The 17558-nt window shown below is 51.0% G+C and overlaps 1 protein-coding gene across 1 annotated transcript; it reads left to right on the plus strand.

The window, feature by feature from the left end:
- Positions 1-405: 405 nt before the first annotated feature.
- On the plus strand, positions 406-17209 carry RTN2 (reticulon 2). Its single transcript, XM_075848479.1, has 7 exons — positions 406-472; positions 3376-3574; positions 4668-4806; positions 14296-14365; positions 14532-14578; positions 15688-15746; positions 16998-17209. Exons 1-7 carry the CDS (start codon positions 460-462, stop codon positions 17038-17040), a joined length of 570 nt encoding a protein of 189 aa, XP_075704594.1. The 5' UTR covers positions 406-459; the 3' UTR covers positions 17041-17209.
- Positions 17210-17558: the final 349 nt, after the last annotated feature.

A 17558-nucleotide genomic window follows, 5' to 3' on the forward strand; every position in this document is an offset into this window, starting at 1 on the left:
TGAAGCTTCTGTGAATGAGTGGAATCCTTGTCTGCAGCAGACACGTCACCCCATCTGTGATGGGACGTAGGGGTGATGGAGCTGATTGTGGGGTTCATGTGGGGTACATGTGGGGCTCATTCACTGTAGCAGCTGTTTTGTGTTGCATTGTGGGGGCACTTCGTTCTCTATTGTGGCATGAATTCAGTGTTAGTCCCCCCATTATTGGCTGTGGCACCCTGACATATGTGGGGTGCCCTGCAGGGAGCGGGCAGCTGCTGACCCTGTGTATGGGCAGCTGTTCTCCGTGTCTTTTTCTGGCCTCGGGTGGGGGGGGTCTCTCTCGGGACAGAGGTTGTTGCTAGTCCCAGGGGGCTGTCCCTGTCCGTCTATAATTAGTGTCTCCCTCTGTCTCTCACAGACGCCGGCCACAGAAACTCCGAGCACCTGTCACCCCAGACCGGCTACCAGGAGGACATCATGAGGAAAGCGGGTGAGTCCTGAGGGAGAGAACGGGGCAAAATCCAGAGAAAAGCTCAGACATTGCCCAGCAGAAGGGGACGTTTTTTGGGGTCACTTGCTCATCTATGAAGTGTAATCTGTGGGAGGGGGAATGTGATGTCCCCTATAGGTGGGCAGTGACGGGCGGCGGGGTTGATGCCCCATGTTATGATGTTAATAATAGGACCCGGTCATTGGTGTATTGTCCTGGGCAGCGGGGGGTCCCCTGTGCTGGGTGTGTAGCCCCCTCTGATGACCACTTCACCCCATTATTATTACTGCTGTTAGGATGTATTCACATGGTGCAGTTTTCCCGCGCGTCCCAAAACCCCACTGCTAAAATGAGTATTTATCCGTGATATTCTAACTGCAAAACCACAGCAAATGGCGGAAAATCATGTGTGAATACTCCCTAATGTGTCGGCTGACGCTCTCCTCACCCCTACTGACGCTCTCCTCACACTCCTCACCCCCGCTGACGCTCTCCTCACCCCTACTGACGCTCTCCTCACCCCTACTGACGCTCTCCTCACACTCCTCACCCCCGCTGACGCTCTCCTCACCCCTACTGACGCTCTCCTCACCCCTACTGACGCTCTCCTCACACTCCTCACCCCCGCTGACGCTCTCCTCACCCCTACTGACGCTCTCCTCACCCCTACTGACGCTCTCCTCACCCCTACTGACGCTCTCCTCACCCCTACTGACGCTCTCCTCACACTCCTCACCCCGCTGATGCTCTCCTCACCCCTACTGACGCTCTCCTCACCCCTACTGACGATCTCCTCACATTCCTCACCCCGCTGACGCTCTCCTCACCCCTACTGACGCTCTCCTCACCCCCGCTAACGCTCTCCTCACCCCTACTGACGCTCTCCTCACCCCTACTGACGCTCTCCTCACCCCTACTGACGCTCTCCTCACACTCCTCACCCACGCTGACACTCTCCTCACCCCTACTGACGCTCTCCTCACACTCCCCACCCCCGCTGACGCTCTCCTCACCCCCGCTGACGCTCTCCTCACCCCTACTGACGCTCTCCTCACCCTACTGACGCTCTCCTCACACTCCTCACCCCCGCTGACGCTCTCCTCACCCCTACTGACGCTCTCCTCACACTCCTCACCCCCGCTGACGCTCTCCTTACACTCCTCACCCCGCTGACGCTCTCCTTACACTCCTCACCCCCGCTGACGCTCTCCTTACACTCCTCACCCCACTGACGCTCTCCTCACACTCCTCGCCCCCACTGACGCTCTCCTTACACTCCTCGCCCATGCTGACACTCTCCTCACACTCCTCGCCCCTGCTGACGCTCTCCTGGCACTCCTCGCCCCTGCTGACGCTCTCCTCACCCCTACTGACGCTCTCACCTCTACTGACGCTCTCCTCACCTCTACTGACGGTCTCCTCACCCCTGCTGACGCTCTGCTGGCACTCCTCGCCCCTGCTGACGCTCTCCTGGCACTCCTCGCCCCTGCTGACGCTCTCCTCACCCCTGCTGACGCTCTCCTGGCACTCCTCGCCCCTGCTGACACTCTCCTTACACTCCTCGCCCACGCTGACGCTCTCCTCACACTCCTCGCCCCCGCTGACGCTCTCCTCACACTCCTCGCCCATGCTGACGCTCTCCTGGCACTCCTCGCCCCTGCTGACGCTCTCCTGCCACTCCTCGCGCCTGCTGACGCTCTCCTCACACTCCTCGCCCCTGCTGACGCTCTCCTCACACTCCTCGCCCCTGCTGACGCTGTCCTGGCCCCTGCTGACGCTCTCCTCGCCCCCTGCTGACGCTCTCCTCGCCCCTGCTGACGCTCTCCTTGCCCCTGCTGACGCTCCCCTGGCACTCCTCGCCCCTGCTGACGTTCCCCTGGCACTCCTCGCCCCTGCTGACGCTCCCCTGGCACTCCTCGCCCCTGCTGACGCTCTCCTGGCACTCCTCGCCCCTGCTGACGCTCCCCTGGCTCTCCTCGCCCCTGCTGACGCTCTCCTGGCACTCCTCGCCCCTGCTGACGCTCTCCTGGCACTCCTCGCCCCTGCTGACGCTCTCCTGGCACTCCTCGCCCCTGCTGACTCTCTCCTGGCACTCCTCGCCCCTGCTGACGCTCTCCTGGCTCTCCTCGCCCCTGCTGACGCTCCCCTGGCTCTCCTCGCCCCTGCTGACGCTCTCCTGGCACTCCTCGCCCCTGCTGACGCTCTCCTGTCACTCTTCGCCCCTGCTGACGCTCTCCTGGCACTCCTCGCCCCTGCTGACGCTCTCCTGGCACTCCTCGCCCCTGCTGACGCTCTCCTGGCACTCCTCGCCCCTGCTGACGCTCTCCTGGCACTCCTCGCCCCTGCTGACGCACTCCTCGCCCCTGCTGACGCTCTCCTGGCACTCCTCGCCCCTGCTGACGCTCTCCTCGCCCCTGATGCTCTCCTCGCACCTGCTGACGCTCTCCTCGCACATCTGACACTCTTCTCCCACTCCTCGCCCCTGCTGACGCTCTCCTCGCCCCTGCTGACGCTCTCCTCGCCCCTGCTGACGCTCCCCTGGCTCTCCTCGCCCCTGCTGACGCTCTCCCTGCCCCTGCTGACGCTCTCCTCGCCCCTGCTGACGCTCTCCTCGCCCATGCGGACACTCCCCTGGCACTCCTCGCCCCTGCTGACGCTCCCCTGGCTCTCCTCGCCCCTGCTGACGCTCTCCCTGCCCCTGCTGACGCTCTCCTCGCCCCTGCTGACGCTCTCCTCGCCCATGCGGACACTCCCCTGGCACTCCTCGCCCCTGCTGACGCTCCCCTGGCTCTCCTCGCCCCTGCTGACGCTCTCCCTGCCCCTGCTGACGCTCTCCTCGCCCATGCGGACACTCCCCTGGCACTCCTCGCCCCTGCTGACGCTCTCTCTCTTCTCTCTCTCAGTGGTAGACCTCCTGTACTGGAGAGACATCACCCTCTCTGCCGCCTGTCTCACCGGACTCACCCTCTGCCTGTTGTGTCTCATCCAGTTCAGTGCGATCAGCGTCGTCTCTTACTCCTGTCTCCTCGTCCTCAGCGCGGCGCTCACAATGCGGCTCTACTGCAAACTCCTGAGGAGAAGAGACGGAGCCAATCCCTTCCAGTGAGTGACCCAAAGTCACAGAAACCACCAGATGACTGCACTGTGCAGTGTCAGGGTTACTCAGTGCAGCAGTGTCAGGGTTACTCAGTGCAGCAGTGTCAGAGTTACTCAGTGCAGCAGTGTCAGGGTTACTCAGTGCAGCAGTGTCAGGGTTACTCAGTGCAGCAGTGTCAGGGTTACTCAGTGCAGCAGTGTCAGGGTTACTCAGTGCAGCAGTGTCAGGGTTACTCAGTGCAGCAGTGTCAGGGTTACTCAGTGCAGCAGTGTCAGGGTTACTCAGTGCAGCAGTGTCAGGGTTACTCAGTGCAGCAGTGTCAGGGTTACTCAGTGCAGCAGTGTCAGGGTTACTCAGTGCAGCAGTGTCAGGGTTACTCAGTGCAGCAGTGTCAAGGTTACTCAGTGCAGCAGAGAATTGTATTGTCAGTGGTACTTGGTGTAGCAGAGAATTGTAGCAGTGCCAGGGCTGGTGTAGTTGAGTAATGTAGTAGTGTCAGGGTTGGTGTAGTTGAGTAATGTAGCAGTGCCAGGGCTGGTGTAGCAGAGGATTGTAGCAGTGCCAGGGCTTGTGTAGTTGAGTAATGTAGTAGTGTCAGGGTTGGTGTAGTTGAGTAATGTAGCAGTGCCAGGGCTGGTGTAGTTGAGTATTGTAGCAGTGCCAGGGTTGGTGTAGTTGAGTATTGTAGCAGTGCCAGGGTTGGTGTAGTTGAGTAATGTAGCAGTGCCATGGTTGGTGTAGTTCAGTAATGTAGTAGTGCCAGGGTTGGTGTAGTTGAGTAATGTAGCAGTGCCAGGGTTGGTGTAGTTGAGTAATGTAGCAGTGCCAGGGTTGGTGTAGTTGAGTAATGTAGCAGTGCCAGGGTTGGTGTAGTTGAGTATTGTAGCAGTGCCAGGGTTGGTGTAGTTGAGTATTGTAGCAGTGCCAGGGTTGGTGTAGTTGAGTATTGTAGGAGTGCCAGGGTTGGTGTAGTTGAGTATTGTAGCAGTGCCAGGGTTGGTGTAGTTGAGTATTGTAGCAGTGCCATGGTTGGTGTAGTTGAGTAATGTAGTAGTGTCAGTGTTTCTTATGTTCTATCTCAACATTTCCTCTCCTCAGGAAGTATCTGGACATGGAGCCCGTTCTCCCCTCGCAGCAGGTGGAGGTGGTCACTGCTCATCTCGTGGTTCTCTTCTTTACTGCATTATCCACTCTCCGCAGACTCTTCTTAGTGCAGGACACAAAGGAGTCACTAAAGGTGACTTTTATTTTATATTGTAGCCCTCACCTGTGTATTTTGCCCCTCACCTGTGTATTTTACCCCTCACCTGTGTATTTTGCCCCTCACCTGTGTATTTTACCCCTCACCTGTGTATTTTACCCCTCACCTGTGTATTTTGCCCCTCACCTGAGTATTATACCCCTCACCTGAATATTATACCCCTCACCTGAGTATTATACCCCTCACCTGAATATTTTACCCCTCACCTGTGTATTTTACCCCTCACCTGTAAATTATACCCCTCACCTGAGTATTATACCCCTCACCTGTGTATTTGCCCCTCACCTGAGTATTATACCCCTCACCTGTGTATTTTACCCCTCACCTGCGTATTTTGCCCCTCACCTGTGTATTTTACCCCTCACCTGCGTATTTTGCCCCTCACCTGTGTATTTTGCCCCTCACCTGTGTATTTTACCCCTCACCTGTGTATTTTACCCCTCACCTGTGTATTTTGCCCCTCACCTGAGTATTTTATCCCTCACCTGTGTATTTTGCCCCTCACCTGTGTATTTTACCCCTCACCTGTGTATTTTACCCCTCACCTGTGTATTTTACCCCTCACCTGCGTATTTTACCCCTCACCTGCGTATTTTACCCCTCACCTGCGTATTTTACCCCTCACCTGCGTATTTTACCCCTCACCTGTGTATTTTACCCCTCACCTGTGTATTTTACCCCTCACCTGTGTATTTTACCCCTCACCTGCGTATTATACCCCTCACCTGTGTATTATACCCCTCACCTGTGTATTATACCCCTCACCTGTGTATTTTACCCCTCACCTGCGTATTATACGCCTCACCTGAGTATTATACCCCTCACCTGTGTATTTTACCCCTCACCTGCGTATTATACCCCTCACCTGTGTATTATACCCCTCACCTGTGTATTATACCCCTCACCTGTGTATTTTACCCCTCACCTGCGTATTATACCCCTCACCTGCGTATTATACCCCTCACCTGCGTATTATACCCCTCACCTGTGTATTATACCCCTCACCTGTGTATTATACCCCTCACCTGTGTATTTTACCCCTCACCTGTGTATTTTACCCCTCACCTGTGTATTTTGCCCCTCACCTGAGTATTTTATCCCTCACCTGTGTATTTTGCCCCTCACCTGTGTATTTTACCCCTCACCTGTGTATTTTACCCCTCACCTGTGTATTTTACCCCTCACCTGCGTATTTTACCCCTCACCTGCGTATTTTACCCCTCACCTGCGTATTTTACCCCTCACCTGCGTATTTTACCCCTCACCTGCGTATTTTACCCCTCACCTGTGTATTTTACCCCTCACCTGTGTATTTTACCCCTCACCTGTGTATTTTACCCCTCACCTGTGTATTTTACCCCTCACCTGCGTATTATACCCCTCACCTGTGTATTATACGCCTCACCTGAGTATTATACCCCTCACCTGTGTATTTTACCCCTCACCTGCGTATTATACCCCTCACCTGTGTATTATACCCCTCACCTGTGTATTATACCCCTCACCTGTGTATTTTACCCCTCACCTGCGTATTATACGCCTCACCTGAGTATTATACCCCTCACCTGAGTATTATACCCCTCACCTGTGTATTTTACCCCTCACCTGCGTATTATACCCCTCACCTGTGTATTATACCCCTCACCTGTGTATTATACCCCTCACCTGTGTATTTTACCCCTCACCTGCGTATTATACCCCTCACCTGCGTATTATACCCCTCACCTGCGTATTATACCCCTCACCTGCGTATTATACCCCTCACCTGCGTATTATACCCCTCACCTGCGTATTATACCCCTCACCTGTGTATTATACCCCTCACCTGTGTATTTTACCCCTCACCTGTGTATTTTGTCCCTCACCTGTGTATTTTGCCCCTCACCTGCGTATTATACGCCTCACCTGAGTATTATACCCCTCATCTGTGTATTTTACCCCTCACCTGCGTATTATACCCCTCACCTGTGTATTATACCCCTCACCTGTGTATTATACCCCTCACCTGTGTATTTTACCCCTCACCTGCGTATTATACCCCTCACCTGCGTATTATACCCCTCACCTGTGTATTTTACCCCTCACCTGCGTATTATACGCCTCACCTGAGTATTATACCCCTCACCTGAGTATTATACCCCTCACCTGTGTATTTTACCCCTCACCTGCGTATTATACCCCTCACCTGCGTATTATACCCCTCACCTGCGTATTATACCCCTCACCTGCGTATTATACCCCTCACCTGCGTATTATACCCCTCACCTGCGTATTATACCCCTCACCTGCGTATTATACCCCTCACCTGTGTATTATACCCCTCACCTGTGTATTTTACCCCTCACCTGTGTATTTTGTCCCTCACCTGTGTATTTTGCCCCTCACCTGCGTATTATACGCCTCACCTGAGTATTATACCCCTCATCTGTGTATTTTACCCCTCACCTGCGTATTATACCCCTCACCTGTGTATTATACCCCTCACCTGTGTATTATACCCCTCACCTGTGTATTTTACCCCTCACCTGCGTATTATACCCCTCACCTGCGTATTATACCCCTCACCTGTGTATTTTGCCCCTCACCTGTGTATTTTACCCCTCACCTGTGTATTTTGCCCCTCACCTGTGTATTTTGCCCCTCACCTGTGTATTTTGCCCCTCACCTGTGTATTTTGCCCCTCACCTGTACAATCTCTCAACCTTCTAAACCAATTTTCTGGCATAAAGAAGTTGCAAGAGGGACCAAAATGGAAAATGATGACTTATGGACTTTATGCGCCACTTTTGTAGGACGGGGGGGGGGGGGGGGTACTTTACGCCAGAAAACTCGTTGGGGGTAGTAAGACAGAGGGCAATGTTGGGGCTCGTACCCTCCCTCACCCCGATCATACTGCCCTCACCCCAGTGGACAATGAATTAGATAAATAATTTACAGACTGTATTCTAACCGCACCACCTCCCCCGCGGCTCCTGCAGCGTCCAAACCTTGTATACGATGCAGCTCGGATTTGCAGATCAGGTTCTTCTGCTTTTTGGCATCATAATGTTGTATGAGCAGCTGCGAGGGGGGACGAGCGGCGGCGAGGGGAGACGAGCGGCGGCGAGGGGGGGAAGAGCGGCGTCGAGGAGGGAAGAGCGGCGGCGAGGGGGTTATATTTTCTCATTACTTAGTAAATCTGCCCCTATGTGTTACCCGTGCTTTGTACTATATGTGCACCCTGAAATGACACCCTCAGTTTTGGGGTCTTAGACCCTGTTTCTCATTAGTCACTGAGGGACACAGCACCATGGTTATCTTCTACCACCACTAGGAGGCGACATTAGGTAGAAATAAGTCTTGACTACGAGCCCTCGCGGCGGGATGACGCCTCTACCTTCAGGAAGCGTGGCTCGCTCACGTGGATGACGCCTCTACCTTCAGGAAGCGTGGCTCGCTCACGTGGATAACGCCTCTAACTTCAGGAAGCGTGGCTCGCTCACGTGGATAACGCCTCTACCTTCAGGAAGCGTGGCTCGCTCACGTGGATGACGCCTCTACCTTCAGGAAGCGTGGCTCGCTCACGTGGATAACGCCTCTAACTTCAGGAAGCGTGGCTCGCTCACGTGGATGATGTCTCTACCTTCAGAAGGCGTGGCTCGCTCACGTGGATGACGTCTCTACCTTCAGGAAGCGTGGCTCGCTCACGTGGATGACGTCTCTACCTTCAGAAGGCGTGGCTTGCTCACGTGGATGACGTCTCTACCTTCAGAAGGCGTGGCTCGCTCACGTGGATGACGCCTGGTTTGGGATGTGGATTTCTACACTTCCTCCTGGAACATTCTCTCTACTCCGGTTCCAGCTTTTGCTTTTTCTTCCCTTCTCCTGTGGAAGGTTTGTGTCCCAGTCCCTCGGCTGGAACGATTTCCAGTGTTATATTCTTTTTACCGTTCCCAAGGACGAGTTTCTTCATCCAATCCTGGACCTGAGGATGGTCAAAAACGTCCTTCATGTTCGGCAGTTTGGCTGGCGGCCGGTCACGGCATCACTAGAACCAGGAGGATTCCTCTCCCATCGACAGTCCCGACGCTCCATATTCCCATCGTAAGGACCCACCAACGTTTTCTTCGTTTCCCAGCGCGTTCTCTGCATTTCCAATGTGTTGCTCTTCCTTTTAATCTCACCACATCTTGTTGGGTCTTCACCAAGGTCCTGGCGACTCTCTTTTGTTTCTCCAAGCCCTGGGGGTCTCTGTCCTCTCTTACCTGGACGACCACTTGGTGAAGGCGCCCTCCAGAAACGACATTTTCCCCGGTCTCCATATCTCTCTGGACACTTTGAGGACATTTGGAGGGATCAACAACCAGAAAACCCCTCATTGGTCCCAACTCTTTCTCCAGTCTTTCTTCTAGGGGACAATGTAGCCTCCATTCAGGCCGAGGTGGCTCTTCTTCACCAGGAGACTCCTGTATTTTGCAACTGCTGGGCAGAGTAGTGTCAACCTTCGAGTCGGTTCCATATGCACAAGTCAGAGGGCAATCCTTCTGCGTTGGGACAAGTCCCAGAACTCGCTGGATAAGTTGATTCTCCTGCCCTATCGGGCCAATCAGGGGTTGCGATGGTCGGAGACCTTATTGACCATCTGAACGGGTCGGTCTTTTCCTCCCCTCCGATGGCCGGTCATATCGGGTGGGTTTTTGGTCCTCAAACAGTTCAGGGAACTTGGTCACAGGAATAAATGTCCTTGCAGATCAACCTACATGTGGGGGCAATTTCCTAGCCCTCTCCTAGTTCTTCAGGGTGAGGATCCAGACCCTCTCCTAGTTCTTCAGGGTGAGGATCCAGACCCTCTCCTAGTTCTTCAGGGTGGGGATCCAGACCGACAACTCCACGGCGGTTACTTATCTGAACCACCAGGGATGCACCAGGAGTTGGGCAAATCTGTTGGAATCTTCTCGGATCTTACTGTGGCTGGAAAAACATCTTCCAGCTCTGTCCGCGGTCCAAACACCAGGAGTGGACAACCGTGCCGCAGGTTTTCTCAGCCGACAGACTAGATCCCGGAGAGCGGTCTCTTCACCCAAAAGTATTTAATCAACTGTGCCAGAGGTGGGGCGGCCCGGATGTGGATCTTTTGTGTCCCGTCTTAACCATAAAGTTCCAACCTATGTCGCCAGGGCACATGACCCCAGGACCATCGCAGTCAGTGCGTGGCCACTCTAGGGGGTCTCTCTCCTGTATCTCTTCCCTCCATTTCTACTCTTGCCCAGAGTGCTCAAGAGACTCGAGGGGGGGGGGGGGGGTCATTCCTGTGTTTCTGGTGGCCGCCGGCCCTCGTATGCCGACCTAATCTTCTTTCTCTCGGACGCCCCATGTCGTCTTCTGCTACTTCCCAACTGGCTTTACCAGGGTCTGCAATTCCACCGAGCTTTACCTCAGATTTAATGGCGTGGCTGTTGAAGTCGAGGTTCTGAGGGTGAAGGTGCGCCCCGGAGCTGGGAAGGCTATTTCTGCTGGCGTGAATGCAAGAATTTCTATCCTATGAGATGCTCCACAGAACCCTGTCCTTCCGCCAGTCAGGCCTTAACCAGGGGCTCCGTGTAACTTCCTTGAGGGGTCAGGTCTCTGCTCTGTCCTTTTTCAGAGAACTTTTGGCTTTTCGTTCTCAGGTGAAGACTTTTTTTGCTTATGGGGTCCCTCCTTGCAAACATCGCATTGAGCTTTGGGATCTTCATTTCGTTCTCGGAGCTGTTCAGGTTCCTCCCTTTGAATCTGTGAGAGACATTTTGCCGCATCTCCTTTCTGGGATGGTTCTGTAGCTTTTCTGGCGGCGATCCCCCTCGTCAGGTGGGTTTCAGAACTTGCTGCCTTGTCCTGCAAATCACCTTTTATGGTCATCCATAGGGATAAAGTGGTCTGACCTATCCCGTCTTCTCCACCTTCCTTGTTCTCGCTTCTTTTCGCCCCTCCCTATCTCATCCGAGGGACTGGACTTTACATGGCCTTCATTTTGTAAGCACAGTCCAAATCTATCTCGCTGCGACTGAGTTTTTTCGGCGCTCCAATTTTTTTTCAACCTCTGAAAACGAGGCAAAATTATTTTTTTGGACAGTAAACTCTTTACAGTCCTATCAGGAAAGCAGCCGGTCCCTGAGGGTGTTTAAAGATATAGCGCAATATCGAGATGATGCAGAGTTCATGAACGCGTGGAAAGACCCACATGTCAAACACTCATTGCCCCTTCCTCGTGCGGAGAAGAAATATCTATCCATAAAAGAGGAATTGTGTGAAGCCAAAGTGGAACTAAGGGGTCGACTTACAGAGACTCCGATCCATCATTTCCAAAAGCGGCTGGAGAAGAAGGTTGTCCATATTCCGGCTGATATTAAAGGGGTTTTCCCATGAGACATTTATTACATATCCACAGGATGTCTCCTACACGTCCGGTAGATGCAGGTCCCACCTCTGCGACCTCACCTATCTCTAGAACGGGGCCTCTAAACCCCCTTCTAGCTTTTGTCCTCGCAGACTGCCGGCCACTTCCTGGTTACATGGTCGGGAGTTAGGAAACCTCGCTGGCTATGCTGATTTTCGTGACTCCCATAGTAGTGAATGGCAGTTGCGGACGCAGAGTAGCATGCGAGCTGCGCTGTTTCCATAACTACCATTCAGTTCTATGGGACTTAGGAACGCCGTGTAGCTCAGCGAGGTTCGCGGTTTTCGTAACTCCCGACCATGTAACCCTTTTCATGGTTGGAATTTTGCCGCAACACAGCGGCAGAATGGGGTTTTGGGGGCCCTGTTGTAGAGAGAGGTGCGGGTCCTGTGGGTATGTCTTAAATGTCTCTCATGAGAAAACCCCTCTAAGGAAAGGAAAAGGGACACGTTTCTACGAGACCAATGTGATATAGACGACGATCGCATCTTCCAGTGGAGAGTCCGTAGATGAAGACGTCGGAATCCTCACTATAGAGATACAGACTCTGGATCGGGGCCATGGAGATGACACTTCCATTAATATTTCTGTGGACACTCCCACCTGCCTCGTGGCTGCTACAGATGTAATCCCTTTAGAAGCCACAGACCAAGGGGGCGCCAGAGGGGAGAGAGACCACAAAACAGGTGTCAAGCGGAAGCGTCTCCTGGAGAAAGATGGGGGTTCTGCTCACAATGGCGCCATAAGCTTGAGATGGACTTGTAGAAAGCTGAACGCAGGATGAATCTTCAGGAGATGTTTTCAGGTCCGAGCGCTCAGTGAGCACAGGCAGATTGCCGGACGGCTATCGACTGGAGGACTCTTTGGGTTTAGTGTCCATCTTTCTTTTTCAGGAGAAGATTATAGGGCCCGGCACTTCTGGATATTGCAATGGGTCTGATATTGGAGATGACACTTCTGGCTCAGATAAGACACTTCTGGGGGGTGCGCCGTCCACTTGGTCCCCTCCCTCGCCTGCTGGTTCCTCTCTGGATATTTTCTCTATACAAGTCCTATTCCTGAGACTCGGGCTCTGTGCACACACAAAATAAAAAACGTCTCAAAATACGGAGCTTCAAGGGAAAACAGCGTTTTCACTGCGTTTTTTACGGTCGTCTTTGGAGCTGTTTTTCCATAGGCTCCAAAAACGGCTCCAAAAACGGCTGAAGACGTGGCATGCACTTCTTTTTCGTGGCCGTTTTTTTACGAGGCCGTTTTTCAAAGCGGCCGAAAATAATCTGTGTGAACATACCCTTAGAAGGATAAATATCAATTATGTAACATTCGAAGTACAGGCTGAGGACGTATTTGAGAGAAAGGAAGGCGTCAGAATAGAGCGCAACTATTGGGAGCACGAGGAACGCAAAATACTAAGGCTGCGTTCACACAAGAGTTTTTTGCAGGAGGAAAATCTGCCTCACGCCGATTTTTTTTCCCGCGAGCCGGGAAAAAAAACGCCTCCGCCTCCCATTGAAATCAATAGTAGGCATTTTCAGTTGTTTTTTGGCGCGTTTTCCTGCGAGGTTTCTGCGTCAAAAAACTCGTCAAAAAGCTCAGTGTGAACTCCCCCTAATAAAGAGAAAAAGAGCTCGAGATTCGTCTTTTCCTTTGGACAATGTCGTTCGTGCAGCAATAAGAGGGACTTGTAGCGGCTGAAAATGACCCTCTACTTTCTGAAGTTGCGGTCAATGCCCCCCCGTCCCGTGTAGACGTTGTACCGACCGCAGGGACGTTCTTGTCAGGACGATTTGTGGGTCAGAAGGTGCAGGAGATTTGGTCCAGCGAGATGATCCCGAGAGGGAACTAAAGATGTGCACATTGTATATTCTGTAGTGGAGGTCCCTCAGATTGTGGGGTACAAGTTTCTGGGGTACGTCGTGATGTTTTCCAGCAGCCTTTTACATGGGGAAGACTCTCGGCCCGGGGAACACGTCTGATCGCTCCGGGCGGGGGAGGGTTCCCCGCGTCTTATTGATCATATGATTGTTCATCATAAAGGAAACCCTGGAGACGACGTTCTCCGGTCTGAATTGTATTGAGCAGCTCGTTCCAGGGGGTAATAAACATAATCCCCAAAAAGAAGCGGAACTTATTCTGAGGGCGGTCCAGGCCCTAGGACCGGCGGGTCTGAGTGATCGCAATCATCTAAGTTCCTTGTCTAAATGATTCATTGTAACAATTGCTTTGTATTCTATGAAGACGGTTCCTGTGTAGACTTTGTATTTGAGTCTCAAAGCCCTGAGATTAGACTTTCCCCGGGGGGTCGGGGTCTACCGGACAAAGCGGGGGCACGCGGAGCGCCCGTAGACTTGAGCCCCACGTTTATTGCTCTGCTGCTGAAACAAAGAATATTTCTACTGAATGTTGAGCGCCGTGGATTTTCTCCTTCTCTCTTTTGTCCAATTTTTGGGGATTTTGGAAACCTATCGGTCCAAGTGTAAAGTTCCTCCCCTTTGGCTCGCTGCCCATTGTACGGCCGCCCGTCTTCCGTTGCTCTGGTCCGCAGGGCGGTCTGCCTGGGACTCTGGGCACGTTGATTTCATGCCTGGTCGTTTGCGGGTGCCGCTCCAGGTCGCAGGTGGTGCAGGCGGCTGAGTTACTGTTATTTTTTCTCACCCCCGTGTGCTGCGTCAGGACATCCCATAACGCCGCGTCCCCATGATTAATGAGAAAACAAGGTTTTTGTCCTCGCCGCAAAATCTATTTCTCGTTGAACCTAGTGGGGTGCACAGACCTCAGCCCCCTTATTTTTGGTTATTTCTTCAGGCCCGGGACCCGTCGTTCCGACCGTTTTTTTCTCGGACCATGGATGTGGTTGTCGTTTTTTGTGTCTGTGTTGATGGTAAAGCTGAGCCGGGAGAGCCAAGACTCTTCTCCCTATTCTCGACTTCTAGTAGCAGGAGCAGAAATCCTTAATTCTGTCCCCCAATAGATTCATTGACAAAAAGACTTTACGGTGAGTGCAAAAATCTGGTTCTTTATTGACATTTGCTTGGTCTTTCCTCCCGCAGTTCCTGCTCCTCCTCTACCTCCTCACATACGTTGGTGCCGTGGTTAATGGATTGACCCTGCTGCTCCTCGGTAAGATAGTGGCCTCTCACCTGACGGCGTGTCCAGAAGTGTGGCCCCCCCTGTATACACTGGGGTGTGGGATAAGTGGGGCTGGATGTGGATTATGTGCCACCCCCTATATACAGTGATATACTGTCCTGGTCCTTGTATTCATGCCATTTTATATTTATTCTAGGGGTGATTGGGATCTTCACATTTCCTGTCATGTACAAACACAACCAGGTGAGTAACCAGAGGCCATCTATACAGGCAATGTATACATGGAGATACAGGGGACACATCCGGTAGTGACATATAGATACATGGAGATATAGGAGACACATCCGGTAAGGACATATAGATACACTGGATACATGGAGATATAGGGGACACATCCGGTAGTGACATATAGATACACTGTATACATGGAGATACAGGGGACACATCCGGTAGTGACATATAGATACACTGTATACATGGAGATATAGGGGACACATCCGGTAGTGACATATAGATACACTGTATACATGGAAATACAGGGGACACATCCGGTAGTGACATATAGATACATGGAGATACAGGGGACACATCCGGTAGTGACATATAGATACACTGTATACATGGAGATACAGGGGACACATCCGGTAGTGACATATAGATACACTGTATACATGGAGATATAGGGGACACATCCGGTAGTGACATATAGATACACTGTATACATGGAGATACAGGGGACACATCCGGTAGTGACATATAGATACACTGTATACATGGAGATATAGGAGACACATCCGGTAAGGACATATAGATACACTGGATACATGGAGATATAGGGGACACATCCGGTAGTGACATATAGATACACTGTATACATGGAGATATAGGGGACACATCCGGTAGTGACATATAGATAGACTGGATACATGGCGATATAGGGGACACATCCGGTAGTGACATATAGATACACTGTATACATGGAGATATAGGGGACACATCCGGTAGTGACATATAGATAGACTGGATACATGGCGATATAGGGGACACATCCGGTAGTGACATATAGATACACTTTATACATGGAGATATAGGGGACACATCCGGTAGTGACATATAGATAGACTGGATACATGGCGATATAGGGGACACATCCGGTAGTGACATATAGATAGACTGGATACATGGAGAAGTAGGGGACACATACGGTAGGACATATGTAGGGGGCACAAGGATTATACACATATACTTGTATTTGGAACCCTACATACAGTTAGTTACGTCTAGACACGCAAAAAAGATATATATATATGACACTAAGATAACCCCCTTGCTTTACCTTGGTCTCTCCGCAGGTGCTGGTCGATCGATACATCTTAATGTTCACCAGTCGGTTTGCAGCATTTAGAGCAAAGTAAGAAACTCCACATAACAGGAGGCAGCATCCAAGTAGTATAGTTAATACTACACGCAGTCCTATGTAACACCACAGATAACACAGTGATAACTCTCTGATTACAGATAATGTAGGAGATGTTACCTGCAGTCCTATGTAACCCCACAGATAACATAGTGATAACTCTATGAGTACAGATAATGTAGTAGATGTTACCTGCAGTCCTATGTAACCCCACAGATAACACAGTGATAACTCTCTGAGTACAGATAATGTAGTAGATGTCACCTGCAGTCCTATGTAACACCACAGATAACACAGTGATAACTCACTGAGTACAGATAATGTAGTAGTGTTACCTGCAGTCCTATGTAACACCACAGATAACACAGTGATAACTCTCTGAGTACAGATAATGTAGTAGATGTTACCTGCAGTCCTATGTAACACCACAGATAACACAGTGATAACTCTCTGATTACAGATAATGTAGTAGGTGTTACCTGCAGTCCTATGTAACACCACAGATAACGCAGTGATAACTCTCTGAGTACAGATAATGTAGTAGGTGTTACCTGCAGTCCTATGTAACACCACAGATAACACACTGATAACTCTCTGAGTACAGATAATGTAGTAGATGTTACCTGCAGTCCTATGTAACACCACAGATAAAACAGTGATAACTCTCTGATTACAGATAATGTAGGAGATGGTACCTGCAGTCCTATGTAACGCCACAGATAACACAGTGATAACTCTCTGATTACAGATAATGTAGTAGATGTTACCTGCAGTCCTATGTAACACCACAGATAACACAGTGATAACTCTCTGAGTACAGATCATGTAGTAAGGTGTTACCTGCAGTCCTATGTAACACCACAGATAACACAGTGATACCTCTCTGATTACAGATAATGTAGATGTTACCTGCAGTCCTATGTAACCCCACAGATAACATAGTGATAACTCTATGAGTACAGATCATGTAGTAAGGTGTTACCTGCAGTCCTATGCAAAGCAAATTTCTGTTTTCTGTGGTGTTAGGTAGGACTGCAGGTAACCAATTCAACAGTGTATCATCCACAGATCCCCCATAAGTGCATCATCCACAAATGCCCCCATAGTAGTGCAGTTTTTCTGTTGGGGGTTCTTGGATTCGTCGTCTTTCTTTGGGAGCTCCGTGACCTGTCAGTGTAGTCAGTGACCAGCAGAGGGCGCAGTTTTTTGTTGCCTTCACCACTTTGTTTTGTTTTTCTGCCTCAGGTTTCGGGCTCAACTGAGAAAACAAGGATCTAAAAAGGACTGAAGAACCGCGGATGCTGCGCCCGCGCCGCCCATTAGAAGCTGCAACGCCGTTAATATTGGTTTGGATTAAAAGCACCGGACTCCCAGTGGAATCCCTGGACAACTCCCATCATTGTTACTCGAAGAATCACATGACCATGATTTATAATTCTGTTTTTTTGGGGATTATGTGGACAATAAAAATTTTTTTTATTATTATTTGAATTTTGTGTTCTGAATTCTAAATTGATCTTCTCTGAGTCCATTCAAATGTTTTTGTTGAGGTGCAGTTAGTAAAACCGCATACAAGAACTGCATGTCTTCTTACCGCAATTTGGTGCATTTTTCAATGCGGTTGCTGCAAAAAACGCATGCTGTTTTTCGCTGCGGTTGTAACCACACCTCAACCACAATGAGTTGATGAACCCTAAATGTTCAGTGATGTAGGAAGAACTTCCTGTGTTCTGTAGCTATCTAAATGCACTATATGTACACACCCCAATACACTATATATGTACAATATATGTACACACCCCTATA

The sequence above is a fragment of the Rhinoderma darwinii genome, unplaced genomic scaffold (assembly GCF_050947455.1).
Source record: "Rhinoderma darwinii isolate aRhiDar2 unplaced genomic scaffold, aRhiDar2.hap1 Scaffold_41, whole genome shotgun sequence".
Taxonomy (NCBI): domain Eukaryota; kingdom Metazoa; phylum Chordata; class Amphibia; order Anura; family Rhinodermatidae; genus Rhinoderma; species Rhinoderma darwinii.

Coding starts and splice junctions, on each gene's coding strand:
- RTN2 (XM_075848479.1), top strand. Junction 3,575..4,667: donor GACGGAGCCAATCCCTTCCA/GTGAGTGACCCA, acceptor TCCTCTCCTCAG/GAAGTATCTGGACATGGAGC. Junction 15,747..16,997: donor TTTGCAGCATTTAGAGCAAA/GTAAGAAACTCC, acceptor TTTCTGCCTCAG/GTTTCGGGCTCAACTGAGAA.